General features: G+C 42.4%; 1 protein-coding gene across 6 annotated transcripts in view; it reads right to left on the bottom strand.

Moving 5' to 3' along the window:
• Positions 1–10,590: 10,590 nt before the first annotated feature.
• SPAG9 (sperm associated antigen 9) overlaps positions 10,591–22,636 on the bottom strand; it is a 65,601-nt gene continuing 53,555 nt past the window's right edge. For 3 of the 6 annotated variants that reach the window (XM_075169636.1, XM_075169635.1, XM_075169637.1), the window contains 8 exons: positions 22,512–22,579; positions 21,098–21,246; positions 19,766–19,937; positions 18,657–18,770; positions 16,879–16,917; positions 15,834–16,010; positions 14,902–15,039; positions 10,591–12,995 (listed from right to left, as the gene is read on the bottom strand). In XM_075169636.1, the coding sequence (XP_075025737.1) occupies positions 12,880–12,995; positions 14,902–15,039; positions 15,834–16,010; positions 16,879–16,917; positions 18,657–18,770; positions 19,766–19,937; positions 21,098–21,246; positions 22,512–22,579 (973 nt within the window). In that variant the 3' untranslated portion in view covers positions 10,591–12,879. The remainder of the gene's footprint in view (positions 12,996–14,901; positions 15,040–15,833; positions 16,011–16,878; positions 16,918–18,656; positions 18,771–19,765; positions 19,938–21,097; positions 21,247–22,511; positions 22,580–22,636) is intronic. The other 3 variants (XM_075169633.1, XM_075169638.1, XM_075169634.1) reach the window with 2 other exon arrangements.

The raw sequence follows: 22,636 nt of genomic DNA, 5'->3' as shown, positions 1-22,636 counted from the left end.
AGAAAACATGGGTTGCGAGGAGAGAGAAAGACATTTGTAGGCTGTGGAAGGCCAAGGGAGATACAGTCTCCAGAAGTTACTGCAAATACGAAGGGAATAAAACTGGTTTCCATATACAGACTGTGATAAGAGCAAGACTGTCCTGACTTATGAGCACAAGTCTGATGGGGAGCGGCTGAGGGAACTGGGGTTGTTTAGCCTGGAGAAGAGGAGGCTGAGGGGAGACCTCATCGCGCTCTACAACTACCTGAAAGGAGGTTGTAGCGAGGTGGGGGTTGGTCTCTTCTGCCAAGTAACAGCGATAGGACGAGAGGAAATGGCCTCAAGTTGCGCCAAGGGAGGTTTAGACTGGACATTAGGAGAAATTTCTTTACTGAAAGAGTGGTCAGGCCTTGGAACAGGCTGCCCAGGGAAGTGGTGGAGTCACCATCCCTGGAGGTATTTAAAAGACGTGTAGATGAGGCGCTTAGGGACATGGTGTAGTGGGCATGGTGGTCTTGGGCTGACGGTTGGACTGGATGATCTTAGAGGTCTTTTCCAACCTGTATGATTCTATGATTCTATGACTTGCTTTGCGTGACCTCCTGAAAAGCCCCAGATGAAGGGATGCCTTATCTGTGATGTTTAAATCTGCTTTCAAGACAGTGGTGAAAAAAGGTGAACTACCTCAGGCATAACACAGATCCCTCCGGAGCCTCCCCAGGTCCCTCTTCCAGCTTAATTCTCCTCCAGCAAAGACACAGAGGCCTTTCAGCCAGCTACTGCTGCTTTTAACGTGTCCTCTGGTACTGGGGTGAACTGGCCCAAGCCAAGCCCAGCTGTGGGACCCAGGGAGAGCAAGGAGAGCAAGATTTCTGGGGAGAGCAACCAGAGCAAGAAAGGAACCAACAAGCTGAGAAATGCTCATTTGCTTCATGCTGATCCCTCAGCAGGAGTGATCTGTGATCGGAAATTAAAGTGATCTGTGTTAACAATCACAGTTATTCATTGTCTTCTTTAGGGCACAGAGCCTTAGCTATAGAAAATATATGTTCATGCTAAGTGAGATCTGTTTAAAGGCTCTATTCTTGAGCCAGACATGTGAGCATGGAGTACTGTAACTGGGTTTAATGGCAGGAGCTACGGGGCAGGGGAAGTACAAAAACTTCATGAACCAAGTGGGGAAGAGAGGAAATGAAAATGAGCCCAATGTTAGAGGGATCGATCAGACCGTGGAACAGGCTAACACAAAGCAGCCGATGCCTCATGGCTTGTGCAGATACCAGTCGAGCGAAGAAGATGGCAAACCAGGCTTATAACAAAGTGAAAGCAGAGACGGGAGAAAAAGGGCTTAGAAACCTTGTGGACCACCTTGGCGTTGGCCGAGAGGTGCATCATGCCGGGTAATGCCCCCTCGCTGCGGGACAGGGCAGGGACTCAGCCCAGCACGCTCACGTGCGGTGCGGAAGAGCAAATCTAATGGTCATCTGCTGGGAAACAAGAAAGCCCTGGCTTGTGAATAAGTCATTTCATTGGGGAGGAGGAAAGAAAGACAACGTTTTCCCCCATTTGCCAAAGTTCCTGAAGTCTAAAGTTGCTGCCTGTGTCCTTCCTCCCTGGTAATAAAGGAACTCATGGTATTTTGGAGGCAAATCTTATTTCTCTCCTCCCTTCTCATGCCCTCGATTTAAGGCTTGCAGCATTCTTAATCCCACAAGAAGCCAAGCGGACGCTTCCCGTGGGGACATGAATAGCCCCATTGAAGTCACGTGCTGCGACTTCACGTGCACGCTTAGAAGTTTGCAGGATGGAGGCTATCAAGCCCAGGGGTCATTTTTGGGAGGAGTGTCCCTGACAGCCCAAGCACCCCACAGAAACCAAACGTACCCAGATTATGGTTTCAGAGCCACTCATCTAGCAGATACATTGAATTTGAAGCCTGCTTTGGGAGGTTCGATGCACGGCACAGTCCAGGTGCCCATCTTTGGGCCACCAGCTCAGCTCTCGGCGTTTTGCTCGTCTCCGGCGCTTGTCACAGCCCGGAATGGACCAGGACAGTCCCTGAATTGCAGTTACCAAGAGAAAATGTTTACCATTCCCCAGGTGGGTACGTTTGATAAAAACATTTAATTACTACACTTCCTAAAGCATCCCAGAAAGCACAGTGCTGTCAGGCAAATAAAATCTCTAAATAACTCCAAGCTATTATAAGCCAGTAGGTTCTTGCACCTCCACGGCCATAAAACCTGCAGAAATAAAGATGCCAGATTCTGACGCTATTTAAAGGGAGGGCACAACATCGTGTCACCATATGGTGATGTGGCACTGGCCAAGCCCCTCAATTACAGCGTATATATACATGGCAGCGCCTCTTTTTTTGCTTGCGTCCAGCTTTCCTCTGGGAGCATCCCTGGGCTTCCCACAGAGTACACCCCCCTGCTAATGGGATGAGGAGGTTTTCCCAGCACAGTACTGGTGTTAAGAGACAATCAACCGGCTTATTCCAATCACATAGTATTTTTTATATTTTTAACCAGAAGCTATAAAATCCAGGAAATGTAGATTTATGGCCTATAAAAGGCTTAGTTAAAGCTATGACCTACTGGCTTATGTAACTGTATTTACAACTGGCCTGGGATGGGGCTCCTGTTCCAGCGACCCGCTAAGCTCATTTTGTAGCACTTCTTTATTTGGGCTCTGTTAAAGATGCAGCGATGTTGGGCAGTCGGAAGGTTCAGAGACGGGGGCTTAGAGGGCGGGCGGACGTCTGCTCCGAGGCGCAGAAGAGCCGGGCAGTGCTGACATTCAGCTTCTCCTGAGGAGCGTGGCTGCACCAAGTGGAAAAAACCCACCCAGTCTTGGCCCTTGGTGTTTGTCCTGGACACAAGGAGTTTGCCAGAAGGGATGGGGAGAGCTATTCCTTTCTTAGCCCTCACCCATCCTTTTAGGTGATGGCAAGTCAAAATGTTTGAAGAGGAAAATTCAGCAGGGGGGTCGCATCCACCTCTTTGCTTGCAGGAGGAGCTGGTCCCGGAGAAGAGGCGACCCAGGGCTTTGCAGTGTTTCTGCTGCGAGGCCAGAGCTGCGGAGATGACCCCAGAGCATCTCTTCATCACAAGCTGCTCTGATGCTAACGTCACCTTGGAGGCTTCCCTGCGGATTCACTTCTTGTCCAGCACCGACACGTTCTTCCATTAGGGAGCAACAGCCCTTGATTACAGCCAGTGCTGGTGGCTTCGACCCATGGGGTGTTTGCTCCATCTGCCCCGAATTTGCCCAGGTTTACCCCCAGTCCCGTGCGGGAGCTCCGAGCAGTACCGTGGCACCAGGGCGTGCAGCCGGTTGCACCGTACCCATGATACAAATCAGTGCCCTCCTCTCAGGACTACACCACTACGCCCCAAAGCTGCAAGTCCCAAGGCTTATTAACCCTCCAGGCTGGTTTGGCTCCAACTGCTGAAACTCTACAGGCAGCACCCGTGCAGGCAAATATCAGCACCCACACCAGGACCCGGCTGCCTCCACACAGCAGCTCCCACCTCTGGACCAAAGCAGCCCAAGTTTGAATAATCCCAAACTACATCTGAACCAGCTGCAGGCCAGGATGTCTTCATCCCCATTGCTCAGTGCGTAACTTCAGTACCCTTGAGGAAGTTGTTGCCATTGCGCAGGGTGATTCATGGCTTGAGGGGAAGGCAGGATTTGCAACATCAGTGATTTATTTAGTTTTTGATGAGAAGTGACCAGAGCTGCTCAAGTTCAGCACACGTGGAGTGTGAGATATCCTTAAAAAATGGAATTTGTAGAAACAAGAGAGGAAACCGCAGCAGCTGCAGAGATTTTCTCTTTTGGGGATCAGCCTGAGAATAGACCTATATTTTATGGTGTGTAGATACCAGCCTAAAGCAACACTGAACAAGCAATAAGAAGCGCAGTCCAGCTTGGGATCATGCAACCCTGCTCCTCGAGGCGCAAGGAGCTGAGCAAAGTCTGCTTTAACCATAAGAGGAATATGGAAACAAATTGTCACTTCGTTGGCAGGGCAAGCCCAGCCAGTGCCGCTGGCCTCCCTTCTCCACAAGCTGAAAACGCTCCTTAGGACCTACTGTGATTTACTTCTCCTTCCTTTGTCTCATTTAAGATCGCACCTTACGGTGCTTGCAAAACCCAGCTCACAAGACGGGAACACATTCAACACCCAAGTGCTGCTGTCAGCCTGAAACACTGCTGCCGGCTCAGGCAGAGCTTTGTTCAAGTCCTTCATTCCTCCAGAAAGTTTCCTCCGTGCTTCCTTTTGCAGTGTTTCTGACCCATTTGTATGATTCCCAGGCTGAGTGACTGGCGAGGGCACGTCCAGGGTGAGGCTGGCTGCCCTGATCTCCTCCGCGGACCCAGTACGGTGGTGAACCACCTCTCCTCCCCTCTCCGCTGCCGTCGCACGAGAGGGGCTCCGATGGCTCCGGCCCCTCCGATAAGCCCCACAGCAGTTACAACTCCTCCACTTCATGAGAACGGGCCAGTTGCAGGCATTTTGCCTTCCCGATGCCAAATAGCTTTTGACCATCAGAGTCCTGAGCTTCTTGCAAACCGGGACTGCAGCAGAGCCCAGACTGGAAGGGTGTGAAGAGCCGTAACTTCTCCCCAGAGGACCAACCCTGCAGGGATCGCGGTACAAGCTCCACCTCGCCTTGCGCCCGAGCACACGCTACACCCCCCACTCTGTTCACAGCTCACTGCAGCAGTTCAACCATGGCTTTGGCCCAAAGTTGACATTTTGGGCTTTATTGCAGGTGGGGGTTGCTACGGTGAAATGACCTTCCAAGCACCCTGAAAAGTTCAGAGATTTGGCCAAGAAATGACTCTTAAAAACGCTTGCAAAAGCCGGTCATCTGACTTGCTGTGTCGAGCTGATGGCAGGTTGGTTTGACAGCACGTTGTCACCCAAAAGGCAACAAAACTGTTTCCTTACCCCCATTGCATGGTCTTTACTCCGTCCTGGTGTTTTATAGCGATGGAGCTGCCAGTCGGACATTGCCGGGGATGTTCCTGGTGCCACCTCCCCCTCTTGAGGTGTCCTTTCTGATTTTCTCTTCCCGCACGTGGAAAACCACAGCCCCCGGCAGCGAGGCAAGGGTGGGTACCTCGTGTCTGCTGCTCTGAGTTCGCAACGCCGCTGCTGGGCACTGATCCTGCTCCCGCTGCACCTCCGAGGTCTGGCTGGGCACGGGGACCCCGGCTGCCGCATCCTTCCTTCCCAGGAGGAATAAGATACAGGCACGTCTGCAAAGGGCAGAAGAGCTTTTTTTGCTAGTGAGCACCCACACAGTGTTTATTTGCAAGTGAGTCAACCGGACTATAATGGTTTTGTGGATGCCGCACAATTCACCTCTCTCTCATCTCAGGGATTTTCATTACCTTTTGGGCAATTTTGACAAGAATTCAATTTTCCGTGCCCACGCACGCATCCTGCTGTTCTGTCGTTGAAAGCATCAATTAGCAGCCAAAAAAATCCTCAACATCTTTTCTCTCCTGGATTCAGCCTCTCCCATCAGCCTTTAACACCATTTCCCAGTGCAATTACGCACCCCAAGCCGCTGCCAGGTCTGGCCTGAAAGACTGAAACTTTTCACACCTGATCCACGTGCTTCTCATCTCCGCAGACATGTCTGCCATCCCGGGGAGCAGAAACCAAATGCCCCAAGCGAGCAGGGACAGAGATGCGCATGGCACCCGCATCCCTGCAACAGCATCTGCCGGGAGCACCTGTGCAGTGGCAAAAGAAACGTAAGTGGTGGTAGAAATGTAAAGCTTTTATCTCATTCTCAGTATTTACCACATCTAGAGGGATATCCAGAGGTATTCCAGCCACCTTTGCAAACCAAGCTCTCCGTTTTCCTGCTTTTTATTCCTGCTGGGATGCAGACAGCTGCACCATTTTCCATCAGCCCAGTTGTTCCCATGGGGAAGAAGCCGAGTCTTCAAGCCTGAAGGCAGAGCAGGCTGCGGGGAGACCTATGGGTCTGCCCCGTTCTTGCTCTCTCCTCCAGGCGTTTGCTTTCAGCCACCATCAGACAGGACACCAGGACACGTGGTCTGACCCAACACCAGGACACGTGGTCTGACCCAACACCAGGACACGTGGTCTGACCCAACACCTATCAAGCTTTTTTTTTTCCTTAAACTCAAAGCAAGCATCAGCCTAAGTTTATTTTAAAGGGAGACCCCGAGAACCACATCTGCAAACCAGGCCAGGAGATAGAACAATGACGACACCGTAACAAGGCGCTGCCACCGCCACCATCCGCTGGTCTGGACCTGGGACCCGGCTGGCAGCAGCTCCATCCCGGGCAGCGCAGAGCCGGGGCAGGGCCCCGGCAGCGCCAGGACGCAGCGCTCCCCATCTCGGCCCCGCGTGCTGAAAGGTGGAAGTGAAAAGCAGATGTAGAGCCTGGGAAGGTTTCCAGCATGGAGTTTTTTTGGTGGTGGTGGTTTTTTTTTTTTTTAATCTTTTTTTCCCCTCATTTAAGCTCCAGACCTGAGAGCCTACAAAGCAACAGCCCCTGGGCACAGTGACATTTTGTGCAGAGGTGGCAGCAGCAGTGGGTGATGGCAGCAACCCTCCCTTTCACTGCAGAAGCCACCTGCATGTCCCAAAGCCCTTGGCCTCTGGGGTGGAGCAGAGAAGGGGAAGCACCACGGCCAGATGCGAGAAGCAGCAGCCCCCTCGCCATTGCAGCCAGACCTGCTGCTTGTGTGCAGCTTTTAAATGGCTGCTCTCCAGGCAGGGTGTGAATTAAGGGGGTCGTTAATGTCCCACCTGCAAACTGGAGCAGGACTTCCCTGAAGCTGGAGAAGTGGCAGGCAGGGGGACACTGCAACGCAGCTGCTCGGCCCCAGTGCACGCTGCAGGCAGCACCCACCCTGCCCCGCTCCTTCCCGCTGGCTTCCTTCTTTAAAGAAGGAAACCCTTTTCCTTTCCTTTTTCTAAGCATTAGCTGCAATGGGCTGAAGAGGTCCCAGCTCCGGAGCAGCCGCCTCCAGCCCGGCCTCTTGGCTGGGGCCGTACCGGAGGCAGACGAATCCCCACAACGTGACTTAACCACCGCAGAGAGGTGAAGGCAAGGGAGAGCCATCTTCTGAACCCTCTGATGATCAAATGCTCGGATTCTCCTTTCCTTTCGTTGACCGCTGACACAACAGCTTCACCTCGAAGAGCTGTTAGAGGCAACCTGAAACGCTGATGTTGAGAGAAAGGCAGGGAGAAGAGAATACTCCAGCGTGAGTTTTCCCTCTAGGTCTCCATGTCGTCTTTGAATTGTAAGAGCACCATCTTGCGTTTAAACACAACAGACTGCACCCTGCACCCGGCCCCGGGGGTTTCCATCCTATCTAGAAGCACGAGCAGGTAATAACAAGCAACAATCCACATCACTTCTCACCAGCTCTGTTCCCACCACCACTTTACAGTGTTTTGGAAAGCAGGAAAACAACTCTCATACTTGGGTTTGTCATCTCAGAATAGCTTTTAAAGACCTTAACTATAACCATGCAAAATTGCAATAAGTCCTGAAGGCCATGCCGTGAATCTGGAGTGTGGGCCAAGGCCAAAAGGCCCCCTCAAAACTTCTTTTACAGTAGAATTAAGGGGCACTTGTGCATCAGAGATCATCGTAATGTTAAATAACATTTACAGACTGTATTGCTCAAACAGCTTTCGAATAGATTACAGGACAACAAAAAAGGGGTGTAACAGCAAAAAGAATCCCTCATTTTGGTTTGCTATTCCATTGTAGAGAAAGGGAAACTATCTCAATCTCTCTCAATAAGTTTGAGGTTTAATTTCCAGCAAAAAAGTATTTTCCAATAAAGAGCATTCACATCGCAACATTTTCACTTCCTGTATTAACATTTTACATATTCTGATTTGAATATCTCTTTTTATAGGAGACTGATACAACTGAGAAAACTTTTTAAAAATCTGCTACAGAAACTGTGAGTGCTTTTCCCATCACCATCTACATTGCTGAAGGGCCTGGGTATTTTATAACAGCTTAAAACTTCAGACTCCAAATACCATTTGTAACACCTCAACCTAGTTCACAATTCTGTTAGCACTTCTCTTATTACAGGATCTGAACAATTAAATCACTTACCCACAGACCTGAGGTGCTGTCAGGGCTGCCAGAAGAGCTTAAACATTTCCAGAGTAAAGATTTATGATGCTTCTTCCTATTTAATACATACACACACTGTCTTAGCACAGTGCGACAATGTGACATGCATGTGAATGGACGCATCCCGAGAATATGCACTGTTGAGGAGAGGGAAATTTGTCAGTACATCTGTTCTGGAGAGGCAAAAATCTTGTGAGAAAACTCCAGTAAATGAGCATAAAGATTTTTTTTTTTTAAAGCACCAAGATGATAAAATTTCAAGTTGGTACAACACTGGTAACAGGACACTGTGTTTTCTGAACCATGGATGATTCCTATGTTTGCATGTGCATATACGAAGTATTTGCATCTTAGAGGTATTGAAAAGCAACAGCTTTATGTAGGCCCTTCTCTACCGCTGGAGAGAAGCAAGAGTAACATAGGCTTGCACATTCACACGGGCAAGACAAGGGACTAGAGGGCATCGAGCCCCTAGCACACCAGGGGACAGAATGCTTTCATTGCACGAGGAGGGCCCACCCCAATCCATTACCACAAAGGTTAACTAAATATTTTCAATGGCACAGCCACTTGTTACTCATCAAGATAACTTGCAGGGACAAATGTGGTTAGAAAGCGGTAGATGAGCCAGGAAAAAATTAAAACCTGGCTCTAGCCAAGTGTTCTGTTTCTGCAGTAGAAATGAATCTCTTGTCACCGAGTCCTCATTCTTCTGCCTTATAAATACACTATTTCCTTTGCGCTGCGGTAAGCAACCAACGTGCATTTGAGCTTAGATGAATCTTTGGTACGGAATTAAGAAAATTTGAAAAAAAATTCCATTGCCAGCAGCTATTTCATCTGAGCTGCAGTTAAGCGGATCTCCTCACCTACGGATCAGCAGGTTTGTGGGCCGTGTAAGAGGTGAAGACGGCACGGCATCATTTGGGAGCCAGTCAGCGAACAAAGTTTTTCTTCAGAGTTTTTGCTCGGGCCCAGTATGAGATAGCAGGATTACACTAGTTGTGGGCTGACTCAAATACATTACTACCTGTATTTATGATGGCAATATTTGGCTGCTAGTGTAAAATACCCAATTACTATGCCTTCCGGTAGCACCAAAAACCTTTGAACTTAATACAAGACTGCAAAGAACACACCAATCCGATGCATGTTTCATATACATATTTATATATATTTCATGTACAAAGTTACATTCTGAACCCCATGGATTCAATAATAGAAATAAATACTGAAATAACTACACTGCTATATGAGCTTTTCTGCTCACAGAAAAGAAGCCTCAAGTTTTAACAGACAGCAAGTTTAACGCTGTAGTATCCATCTCGGATTACAGAGGCAAGTAAAATTCAGCGTAAAGTGTCCAACAGACAAAACTTTCAAAAATTACAGACCATAAAATGTTTAAAATATATGTTTAAAAGATTGCGAAATGTGCATCAACAAAATTAATAAAGGAAACTTAATCTTGTTAGAGGGCGGGAGAGACATTTAGTGTATAGAAAAATGCTTTGAGGTGCAACATAGGTTGTTACAGTATGGCATAACCCTGTTAGAAAAAACATTTAATTTCCCTAAAGAACTGTATTTGAGTTTACCGTGTCTTGTTTTACAGGGCAGGGCCTTCACAAGACCCTGTCTCAACAGGGCCACTTACAAGAGTGCTAAGTCAGGTTTAATCCTTTGGTAACTTTTATAATACTCACATGGAAATAAATATTCAGTTACACAGCATTTTAAAAGACACACGTTCTTCAGAACAGTTAGTATAATAAAACAGATTTAACATTTGTTTGTTACTAAGGCAGCCTATGATAAAGTGTCTACGCTCTGCCAGCTCTATCTGATCCAACGCAGGAAGACCTTTACAAGAAATGGACAATGCAGCAGCTTATACAACGCATTTCACCTTTACCATGCAAACACCCTTACCCAGGCAAGTAATGTGCTGCATATTTTGTGCTCGAAATGTTTCCAAACTATTAACAAGCTGTAGCTATCAAGAGATTAGCTCCTATTTATATGATGCTTTAATCACATGAGTGTATGCATAAACACATTCTTGAGACGGATTTGTAGGAGTGTATTGTCATCTCAACGCCTGGGGTTTTGCGTGCTTTATTCACCATTCAAAGCGACCGTAAGTAGAGTTTATAAATCCCAGTGCACTGTGATGACAATAGGGACCCATTTAATCTACTGTACCTTAGGACAGGGGATAAAGTTTTTGAATGAGAAATACAGAGAAGTGCACATGCCTTTTATCTACACCCACAGTGGTACATAGTTAACCTACTGTTTTCTTTAAAACCCTTACACTTTCGGACAGAAACAATCATTCTCTGAAAAATTTGCAAAAGTTGGCCCACTGAGGTGACTAAAATGGCACGGTGGACCAGATATATTTGGCAAAAGACCAGGTACACACTTGCCAGATTGAACTGCTCTATTTGATAGCAGTAAAGCATTCAGAGAAAACAGCTCATCACTAATTACAAATAAAATGCTATACGAGAACGAAGGAACAGAATTGTGCGCTTTTTTTTCTGAGAACATGAGAATGTGACAATCAAGCAGTGAGTAAAAGCTTTGGAGACTGTGTTTTCCAAAGAGAAAAAAACCCATTAATTTAAGAAAATGGCAGCAAGCAATGAAACTGCACCACTCACAGTGAAGATTCTGCACAACAGTAGAAGTTTAGACAGCATTTTTCTCAGACATCCAATTTCGTAAGTTAATTCAGATGTGCTTCAGGTTCAGCATACATGTCTATAAGTTTTAAATAGGTCTTTCTAAGAGTGTTTAGTCAGTTTACTTTCTGTATTTGTATAATTTTTAAAAAGCTCCTAGACTTTATATTTAAGCCAAAGTACTTTAAGAGTGATGTTAAAGATGAATTTGGAAAGCAAATTACGAACAACATGCTCTCATCACTTTTGGCATTCTGAAGAGAAAAATACTACCAAGATATTAGACATCTTTAATAAGGATTTTTACTACATAGTTCATGTCCTAAATACATATTTACGAGAGGAACAGCTGTGTACAAAATATGTCGCTTAAAAAGTATTTATACATATAAATCTAACCAATAGACCTGAATGGAGTTTTTCTGGTTTATCAGCTATGATATGCATTTGAAAAAGCTGCCTAAATATATATTTACACAATAGACCTCAGCTAAATGTGTTCATTTAAAAAATTAAGAAAATATATAAACACATGTTTGCCTGATAGACCAGAACTGCTCCTATTGCATAAAAATGTTTAGGCAGTTTTAAAAAAGTGTTTCTATATTTACTCCTCTGAAACTGTTCAGTTCTCTCACGTAATCAAGTTACTAAATTTCTCTGCTAATCTGAACAGAACAGTCCCAGCCTTTTGAGGGTAAGTGCTGGATGTTTATTAAAACCCCTCAAAACTTTTACTTTCCAGAGACTAAGTGAAAGAACAAATCTGGGTTTTAAAATATTCTGAAGTACAGAAATCATGAAGTGTTTAACTTAGGTCTGATACTAATGTAGGAAATTCAATGTAAAAGGAAGACAGTCTTCAACTCACATTTATGGTTAAAAAAATAGATGGTGAGTAGACAGAATGTCAGCCTAATATTAGAGTCTCCTGACTTTCATCAATTTACTCAATCTTAGTGTTACCTGCTAACATTGTTGCTAAACTTTTTTTTTTTACTAAATTGGGCTATGCAACTACAAAAAAAAAACCATTTTGTACCTAATTATCTGGCACTAAAGTTCCTTTACAATCTCACTTGGGCAGAATGCATTTTTCTTGTACACTCTCAGTCTTTTCTCATGCTCTAATCGAGGTCTCTAACCTTCACACATGTAGTGCCTCATGAGTTTGACCAGCTAGGCAGAGAAGATCATTTAGTGCTTAGGACATAAGGAATTAAGACAAGAAGAGAACAAAACATATCCCCTGTTCAAGAATTTTACCGTTATTTTCAAAATCTAAATCATCCTAAGAATACCCTTTGGAAACCGAGTTGTTCCATGTCAGGGAAATGGGAAAACACTATGCTCAAAATTGTTCATTATTGAGGGCAGCAGTTCTCAAACTTTAAGGTTCAATAGTGAAAACATGTAATTTTATTTAAATATTGTCATCTTAATTCCTACACAATCCCCTTCCCCCCTCCGAAATTCTGATGAACGTAACAAATTAAACCGTATACACTATGTAAGCAAGATTTTCCAGGTTTGAAAACATAAGCTGAAATTTACAGTTTGCTTTAGCCCTCACTGAATATTTGGATGAGTCTTAATAATCCACCTTATAATTTGTCAAATTTTTAATACTCTGGGAATAACTTTGCTGTTTTACTCAATGCATTATACTGTGAATTGAAGCTCAGTTGTAATAAAGCTGAACTCAAGTGAGACTACCAAAGAAGTGAACTACATTAGATTGCTGTCGTACAGTAAAACTAATGTCTCAGTTGCTTACTATGGTGTGCACACCAGTTTTGAGAAATATCTGATTTCATTATACTGTTCCATGTAACACGGGTGCAGTAAAACAGCACAAGCTAGTTCCTGTATAGTTAAAGGTATGACAGATTCGCAATATAAAGTTAAACAGCAAAGAAATGCTTCAACATCATGTAGTGAAACAGGTTTCACAAAATAAAAAAACATGCAGAAGCTTTTTTTTTTTCTTTTTTTTTTTTCTTTTTCTTTAAGGTCTCCAGCAGCATCCTACAGGCTCACTCACTGCCACACATTACTTGCCACACTATCAAGTGACTCCTCTCAGCTTTGGCTACAGAAGGTTCAAGTTGTAGAGCTTCTCCAAGGAGTTCAGATTCTCCACCTTCATCACCTGAAAAACAACAGCTTTGATTCAGGCAGACAATAAAAACCAGTATTAACACCAAATGCAGCAAGACAAGTGACATCTAGGTTTACAAGAAAAGCACTATAAAAGACAGTAGTTGCCATATGCTCATATAAAAGCATATGCAAGATTGTGAATATGTACACTACAGACTGAAAGTCTCTTGCATAATTATTTCAGAGCATAGTATTCTGATGGTCATATTCTCCAGTTCTAGCCCCCAAAATTAACTGTAGTTTTGTAAGTATCCATATTCTACACATTTCATTACTTATAACTCTTTGAGGCAGAGAAACAACCTAATTTGCAAACTTGCAGTATCTCCCAGGCGGAAATGGAGATGGTTACGCTACAAGAAAGTGTGCTAGCATAAACACATAAACCATATAAAGTGCTCTGGAAATCAGAGCAGTAATTGAGCACAAGTGAGACAACGCAACATTCATGTCTATGATGAACCTTTCCCCTTCTTTCCTCTTGTTCTAGTTATCCTAGCTTGTCACAACTCTGCACACGCTGGCACAAGACAGCCTTAAGCCTATTCTCCATCATTGCTCTTCAAAAGAGAAGAGCAGTTTTGTAACTGCGTCTAAACTCTTGATGACACGAGCTGACTTGGATCAAAGGTGACAGACTAACCACTACACAGAACTGCACGTAGACAGTAATAAACATCAATACAGAGGCAGTCTTGTGGTACAGAAGAACGTCAGTTTAATCAGATTGAAATGGGAACTGACCTACAACTTCAGGAAGGTTTCAAGTCACAATTTGGCTGGTTTTCTGGTTAGACTACTTTGGAGGTCTGAGGAATCTAAACATAGAATAGCCTGAACTTGCTCTTGAGCCAGTTTGCTGCACTAATGTGGTAATAGCTGAGCTAACGCAGCTACAGTACTGATGCTTAAGTTCATGGCTTTGCATCACGCCACAAGGACAGCACATTTGGTATGTGGCTATACCAGCTTGCTTGAAATAAATGCAGAGTTTTTAATACTCGCTACAGTGTGGCACAGAATTGCCTGAAGTCCTGCCTCCCACGTAACTCCACTGGGGTTACCAGCAGGATCTTGTTTTTCAATGACTAGTGGGATGACAGAATTTGGGCTAGCCTTCATGGGTTTTCCTTTGTAGTGGTTTTTGTGGGTTTTTTTTGTTGTTTGTTTGTTTTTGGAAAACCCTATAGACAGATTTAGGCAAAAGGTCAAAACCAGGTCTAGGAGTTGTGACTTTGTTATGCACTTTTTTTCACTGTCTCCAGCTGCAGATTCTAAGCATCGAACCACAACCACTCTCATTTTGTTATATTTCCCCAAAAGCTTCAATTAAAAACAATGTTTACACAAGAAATCTTTTATGGGCTAGATCATGCAGAAGTGCTATCCAAGAAAAGCAGTGATCAAAATAAGAAGGGCATGCAAAGATAACAGTGAACTACTTTTTTCCCTGTTCACTCAAAAATGAGTAAATTTTAGTTTGAGTGTTCTTCATGTAAGATGTGACTTTTTTTATAGTCAGTCTGCACATTTAAGTAACTAAGGACATGTTTTCCAGCAGTTTGAGATGGATGACTAACCTGTCAAAGCAAGACTGAAAGCATAGACGGTAAGGTGGTACATGACTCCACAGCAGAGTTTCAAATAAACCTTTGTACACAGTCATCTCAGAGGTCACGGTTTATTGGGAGGAGGAGATGCTGCTGAAGGGGGAAGGAGGGAAGGTGTGTGTGTGGGTGTGAATAAAGATACTTCTATCCTCGCACTTGCTTTGTAAAGACTATGTACTGACTGACCACACAAATGCACTCTGCAATCACAATGGAAGTTAATATATGGTTAATGACCTTTCAGTATGAAGAAGTTACAACTGATTTTAAGCTCAGTTTTCTTACCCATTCTGAAGTCAATATATCCTTCTCCACCACTTATCACCAACATCGATTTTAAGGGACTCTGGTTGAAGGACTCTTGGGCCGGTTTATCAGCCGCTAGCTCTGTTCCACCACTACTCTGTGGGCAAACAACCTGACCTGGATTAAAAACAGAATACGTTTTTATGCCACATCTCACAGAATGCCACCACCTGTATTTAGTCATTGGATGACATACTTAATGCCTAGTGATACACTTAACTTTGGATTCTAGTATCTCTTCAGCGAGGGACAGAAAGCTAGCTTTGCTCCAATTTCATCTCTCTAAAGAGATGAAGAATATGTTCAGGTCAGTTCAATGGAAATCAGAGAATTAGATGCCTCTTGATAGATTTCACAGCACAGGCATGCAGATCTGGAGAATGACACTGAAACAGACTTAAAGACTTTCAGACACACAACTGAAATGATTCAGCGCATGTCAGCACATTAAGCAAACTTCTGTCATTTACTTCCAGCACACAAGGTGCATACAAGCCCTGAGAGGGTATTCAAGCAGCACTGCAGCTTCTAGGAAACTCTTAGCTTTTTCAACTGAGATTCTTCCCTTTGGGGGCTTCTCCTGTAGTAGCTCATCCTTCCTGCAGGACATCAGACTCTTAAATTGGACCTTACATCAATTAGCAATTGACTGTCTTCTTAGGTGAGTACTCACCACAGGACCTTTTTCCCCAGATGGAAGCAAAGCACTTCTTTCTTTGCGACCAAACCCTTTTCCTCCCATTAAACAATACTGCGCTTAGGAATCAGATAAGCCTTGTAAATAAAATACAATAAATTGTTTCTGAATGTAAGATTTCATACACTTGCTATCTTTACCTAAACACTATGTTTAACTAAGCAAATGAGGGCGAGAAAGAAACTTCATTTGAAGAACGGTAATAAAACCTCACCAGGTACTGCGACGAAGAATTTAACAGCATCACGGTGCCCATGGAAGCAAAGCTGTGCGTGTGCCATTGAACAATATGGTATGAACGTTCCCGGAGTCACTTTGTCACTGTTTTCATCGCCGTATACACGTATTACACTCCCCGGACGGTTTCCGGAGCCTGCTGCTGCTTTATTAGCTGTAAAAGAAGAGAGGTGTTTTCTACTTGAAAATACAAATTACAGAAATGGTTATTTGTTAAGAAACCTTATGGTACCATCTAAAAGCTAAAGCCAACTTAGATAAAAATGAAACAGGAGGGCAGCAATGCCAGTTCAAGACAGAGCTGGAAAGAAAAAAGATCGCATGCTTCGTTATTTTAAGTACATCAGAAAATGGAGCAGGATTCTTATTAGTCTAGCATAAACACCAGATTTTAATATCCTACTTTTGGAAAAAGATAATTTGTGAAAGGACTGTATCTTTCATAGAAAATAAGTACCTCTAATGTGTTTCAGTATGAGCAAATTCAATGTACTTAAATATATAATTAAAGACAGTTTCATTCCAACTAATCATAGGGTATCCCCTTGCCAGCAAAAATTCTCTAAAAATAGCCACCTGTGGGCATGAAGGAGCTACCCTATCATAATTCTACATCTAGTTTTTACTGAGAAGTTTTAAAATCCATTAAAACAGCGAAGTACTCATGCTAGACATACAAGCCATCTCCATTCCAAAGGCTATCAAAGGAGTGAAAGAAACAGTGATTTGTAACAAGACAGTAAATGATGTGGATTAATGACAAAGTTATAAGATATGGTATCACATTGGCTGGAAGAAAAACAAAGTCTGTATGAAAGTTCAGCTGCAACACAGGATGATATACTAAACTGCTGAGCAGATTGGTGGCCATTTAGCAAACATAAAACTGCTGCAATGCAGTAACTGCAAGTGGAAAAACATTTAGGAACATACAAAGGGTAAATCTATAAGGAGTGGGAAACAGCCTCGAAGTGGCTATTAGAAGCCTGAAAATAGATTTTTTGTTCAGGATCTGCACTTACCCCTCAGCCCCAGTAAACGTCCCTGGTGGAGGATTACAGCTAAAGTGAGAAAGGAGGAAAGGGGAAATGGATAGGTATGACAGTAGAGGAGAAGGATTAATGAGAACCCACCACTCATATTTTGGTTTTTGATAAGGTAGAGCTTAAAATTTTAGCTCCTAAAAACAGTAAATATGTAATTACAGAAGATTCAATAAAAAGTCAAAGAACAGCATCTTGTTATAAAAGTTTCAGTACAAAATGGACAACAAAAGCACTGCCACTTTCACGTGCTTTATCATTATAAAGTTTATTATTGATTAGAAACGTTTCCCCTTTCTCTCTTTCCTTGGTAGAAGGCTACCAAAATAATATATAGCAACTCATGTTTTCAAGTGCCCTTCTGAAACATCATCTGCAGATCTGGAAGATGCTCTGCTATTGAAAGCCAGGGAATTGAGATATGCAATTGCTTATGCCAGGATGCGACTGTTTTTGAAAACCATGAATATTTGTAACAAGGGTTCTCAAACCCACTATCAGGCTACCTGCAAACGGTTGTTCTGATTCATGAACAACTAATAAAACTGAAATTAAACTGAGTAACTTTGATAGGGATTTTTTCATGTTCACTACTGTTTTAAAACAAACTCCTCTGGAAACATTAAATTAAGCTTGACGCAAATTAAGAGCTATAATTTTTGAAAGCATAATTTAAACTATTTCAAATTCATGATAGGAAGTTTGTCCTTCCTTAGTACATTCATGCAATGCAAAAAAAGACATTTACTGAATGGATGGACAATGTAATGGAACAGTATGAGAAACAATGCATGTATGTGCTGTTCAACAAAGCAGATACAACATGAAGAGTTTCTACTGTTAAATTACCCTAAAATTTCACCTGTCAGACTGTACTACTTTCTACACAACAACAGTACAGTTAGGACTATCAAAGTTCTGTATTTTATTTTCTGAAACTTCTGTCCATGTGTTTTAACATCAGTCTGAGGCACAAGTGTTGGGGTGTTTTTTTTGTTTTAAATGCAATTTACACAGATCCTTCCCAAGCTTTACCTATTTATGATTTGTTTTGCCCTTGACCTGGACTGTTCCCTTCTCCCGAGGTTCAACTGCCCCTCCCACCCTCAAGTAGTTTCAGCCTATGACAAGAGTTTGGGGTCTGTTATTAAGCAGATACCTGGATCTGCATTATTGGAATTTTACCTAGAAGTTAGTCCCCTATTTGTAGAATGTGTTTACAACTCCTATAACTTTGAACATGTCCTTTAAAGCAGTCGGTACTACTGCTGTTCCAGTCCTTTATACCAGCTTTGTGATGAATTCTCAAGAACTAAAGCCAATCAAATTGTATTAGCAACAATACCAACTTGCTCAAATCAAACAAAAATCTACTTTGGTGATCACATGGCAATCAAAAATAACATTAATTAGAAAACTAAAGCCATCTCTTACAAGCAATAAACTTCTATAAATGCTGCTAATGCTCATAACACATCTAAGGCTTCAAAGCGTCTCTTTCGTTCAAAGCCACAGCAACTCTGCTCACATTGAAGTACAGGAGATTTTGGAGATGTGCTTTTTTGCTCAGAGTAATTGTAACCATGTACACAGATTAGGTGCTAAACATCACACGGGCCCAATCTGTTACAAACCTGAAAGATTCAGACCTGGCAGTAAAGCTTTCTATCCAATAGCAAGCATCTGAATGACGTTTAATATCCTCTTTTTGTGTCTACAGCATATTGCACAGTGCTATTCATTTATTTTTTACTTACTTTCTGTTAATGGAATGGAGATGATGACACCATTTCCTGTTCCTACCCATAAACGATTACAAGACACCATAAGAGCTGTGATTCTCACAAATGAGAATCCCAGTTTACCAGTACCTAAAAACAAAAGATGCTTTTCATCAAAAATTATGAGCAAGAATAATTTTAGTTCCATAACAGAGAATCTTAACTCCAACTCCCAAACCACGCAGACAAGTAATTCCCTCCCACTTCAAACAGAAACAAGGTAGAGGAGTACATTTAAGTTGAAAAGATAACCTAAAAGGCTAAAACACTCTGTTAATTAAGTTGTGAACCTATACAGAAAGAGACTAACATTAACTGAGAAAGCACAAAAGGTGTAACAGCTCCATAATGCTGCACAATAAAATCTTTTGGGGCTTACAGCACCAGGGCAGCTTTTCAAACAAACAAAAAAAGTGAGTTTACAGATATAAGATAATGGTTTCTCATCCATTAAAATTAATTTCTCATCCATTAGCACTATGAGGGGAGAAAGTGGCGGCTGACCAGCTAAGCGCAATGGCACAGTAGCTACTTGTAAAGGATTTCCCATGGCCCAATTACCTGTATTTGTTGTGTTACATAGGTGGTCAAACTGCTCTTATATAAACATTAATGGAAAAAAAAAAATCAGAAACTTATTATCTTTAATAGCAATAAAAGTTTGCTATTTTGCATTTGTATTTCCTTGAAAAACAGGCAATTTTTCCAGGCAAGTAATGGATTCTTCCCTCTCTTAGATTTAAAAAAGGCATCAGCACAGTAAAAAAGAGAAAAATTTTAGTGTCTCTATTGATGCCCGCCCAACCCAACCACCGTTTTTCCTCATTAGTTCTGAGTTTTTAGGGACACTTTAGACATCAGGTAGGATCAACAGACTGTATCTGAAGACCTATCATCCTCACCATGCTTTACAGACTGACTTAGGCTTCTACTTCTAGATTCAAGTTTTCACAAACAGGATTTGACTAGCCTTCCACCTACCCTTCCCACTAGTTTGCAGTGAGAATTGCGTGATCCATAACAGGAAAAGAAAGCTCCAGACAGCAAGAGGTGGAATAATACAACAGGTTTTCTTATCAACTTACCTAGCATTTTGCTTACATAAGGTTCAATGTCCACATCTTGTAGATGCTGATACGTGTGCGCATGATAGAGACGCAGGGTGGAGTCCAAACGAATAGACACCCATACCCCATCACCCACCCATGCCAGCTGTCTCACTTGGCTTTCTCTTCTTGGGTGTGCATCAAATGACTTCTACGAAAGATTGGATTTTAAATTAGAAGATGAAACAAAGGAAAGAGTAAGAAAGTCGTCTCTGTTACTCTTACACTGTCAATACTGGCAATTTTCTTCAGTCATCTATGAACCTCTGATTTGCAAGGTCACTAGCAGATACAGTGTTTAGCTTAGTTACAATTACCATATGATGGTGGTAAAGTAACAGTAAAAATGCTGATTCCCTTCCCTGGAGTGTGACCTCAAAGCCATTGTTTCCTACTGTGTCATATCATAACCCAGCCTACTGTGGCTTCTGTCTCCATTTAGCCTGGAGCCTTTTTGGTATATGAAGTCCTCCCGTCACAACACAAGATACATATGCCCAAAATGTGTTTTTCTTCCTAGTTCTGTCTTGCTCTTGCATACAAACCCACCCATGCAAAATACACACAATTTCACTGTTGTATGATTTCCTTCATTCCAGTTTTCCCATATATATATATATATATATAAAAAAGTCTATATATATATAGACTTCTTCACAAAAACAGATTATTAATTGGGTGCTTGATATTTTCAGAAGAGCTGAGCAGTCACTCTCAAAAGGTCTGGCCCATGTCTCAGGCCAATTAGCAGAAGCTGAAGCATTAATACTGCTAACGGCTTTCAGTAACCTTAGCCACTTTCTGTACTTGAGATGTCAGGTACACATACAACACTGCAGAAACCCAGCTCACACACCTTACATAAACAAACTATTCTATAACTGGAGGAAGAGTACGTTCAAGATTAACACTTACAAACCTCTAAACTATGCAAAGACAGATTATAGAGAAGGTTACAGGTGGGTGGAGAACATAATGAGGCATGCGTGGAGAGAATAAGCTGAAGCTAGCCTTATAAGCTCTGCACAAGGACACTTCCCAGTTCCTGGCCAGTTAGAAGTGGAGAACTATCCCCCCCCAAAATTGGTTTCAATAAATGAGAACTGCCTCATCATGGCTTAAAATCTTCCAAAACAATGAAAACATCTTAAGAAAATGTAATAGTGTTTCCCAAGACAAATTTGTTTGGTTGCTCATTTCTGTACTGATGAACAAATAACTGTTCTCTGGAGTTACTCTGGAGTTTGAGCTGTAGCATGAGATGGCATTAAAACATAACATTTAGTTATTTTAAACACCATTTTAACTTGCCTCTATTTTCATGGCCTTTGGTTGAACAACATAGATTTTGTTCCTGTAGCCACACCAGACTTTGTCATGTACCACTGTCATGCATCTTATCGAATGATGCGGCCGGCCCAGGTCTAAGAGGTGATAGTTGGTCAAATCCCACTGACCATCTTTAAAAATGGAAGAAAAAGAAAAAACAAAACAACACACAAGTTCCTATGAGTTTAAAAATAATTTAAAAGTACAAGCAAATATCTTATAACAGTCCAATTTTTTAAAAGCACTGAAATAATCTGGATAAGTCAATACAAATTTATGGCCAGGCTCCTCATAAAAAAAACCAGCAACTAGTTATACGAACTACCAACATCCCAAATGCTACTCTGTTTTTAATACAAGGTTGTACAGTGACTCATGTTCAAAACACATCAAAACATTTTTAAAAACAGCAAGTTACCTAGTGCTAAATGCTTTACTTGGATAGGCATCAGTATACATTAGAACAAGCAACTACCCACACAGCACCAGGCACTTGCTGCTTGCCCGAACATAGAAATGTTGGCCAGTGCATCAAGATTTTTTTTAATATGCTGCAAGATCTTAAGACAGACACCTGAAATCTACTAAAAGCATACTAAATTTGGTCATTAAACACCAAGTAAAATTCTCCAATAGATTGAGCTAAGCCACAGATCATCACTGACATTTACTCGAGATCCTAAAGGATTGTAAGCCACTAGAGTCTAACTTCAAAAAAAACCAAAAAACAAACAAAACAAAACCAAAAAAGAACGCTAAAAACATAACAACTTCATCTCAGATGCATCTTTCCCAATATTTGCATTAGTGTTGTACAACCTCTTTAATTCTTCTAAATGGTGAGCACAGAGATTTAAACTCCACAAGGAAAAGAAGAAATGAATAGGGAGTCTGTGGAAACAAGCCAACAGATAAGCTCCAGTTACTCATAGTAAGACTTTCCCCTCCAGGTCCTTTTTCTGGAGGCTAAAGAATGGAGCTCATCCAGGAGTGGTTTGGGTAGAAATTCTGAAGGGATGCTTACAAAATTCTCATTGAAGGACTTGGCCACTGACAATTATTAACACTTATAACAAAAGGGAAGACGTGACTACTGAGCATGATGAAAAAGCAAGAGAGATGATGATCAAAGCGGACTTTATCTACTGGCTTTTTGCTATTTAGCTCAGATATATCGCATTCTTCTTCTCAAAGTAAGAAAAAATTCCAGGAATGCACCAGGACAGTACAAAAATGGTACTTGAAACTGCAACTGAAATACTAGAAAGATTTCTCAAGACAACCTGTAAAAAGGTCACTGGGGAATACATTTTCAAAACACTATTTATAAACAGCACGTTTCTTTCCTAAATACTGTTACAACTTCACTGGTTTCAAGATTTAATAGAATGCTTACCAACTCCGCGGTGAAATATTGCTAATGTTCCATCAGCTAGTGCAACTAATACTATTCCTTTTACATGTCTGGGGAAAAAAGGAGGTACAAGAATATAACACCGTTAGACTGCATTTCTCAAACTG

Source organism: Calonectris borealis, chromosome 20, assembly GCF_964195595.1.
Source record: "Calonectris borealis chromosome 20, bCalBor7.hap1.2, whole genome shotgun sequence".
In the NCBI taxonomy this organism is placed as follows: Eukaryota; Metazoa; Chordata; class Aves; order Procellariiformes; family Procellariidae; genus Calonectris; species Calonectris borealis.
This window is presented reverse-complemented; position numbering and strand designations above follow the sequence as displayed.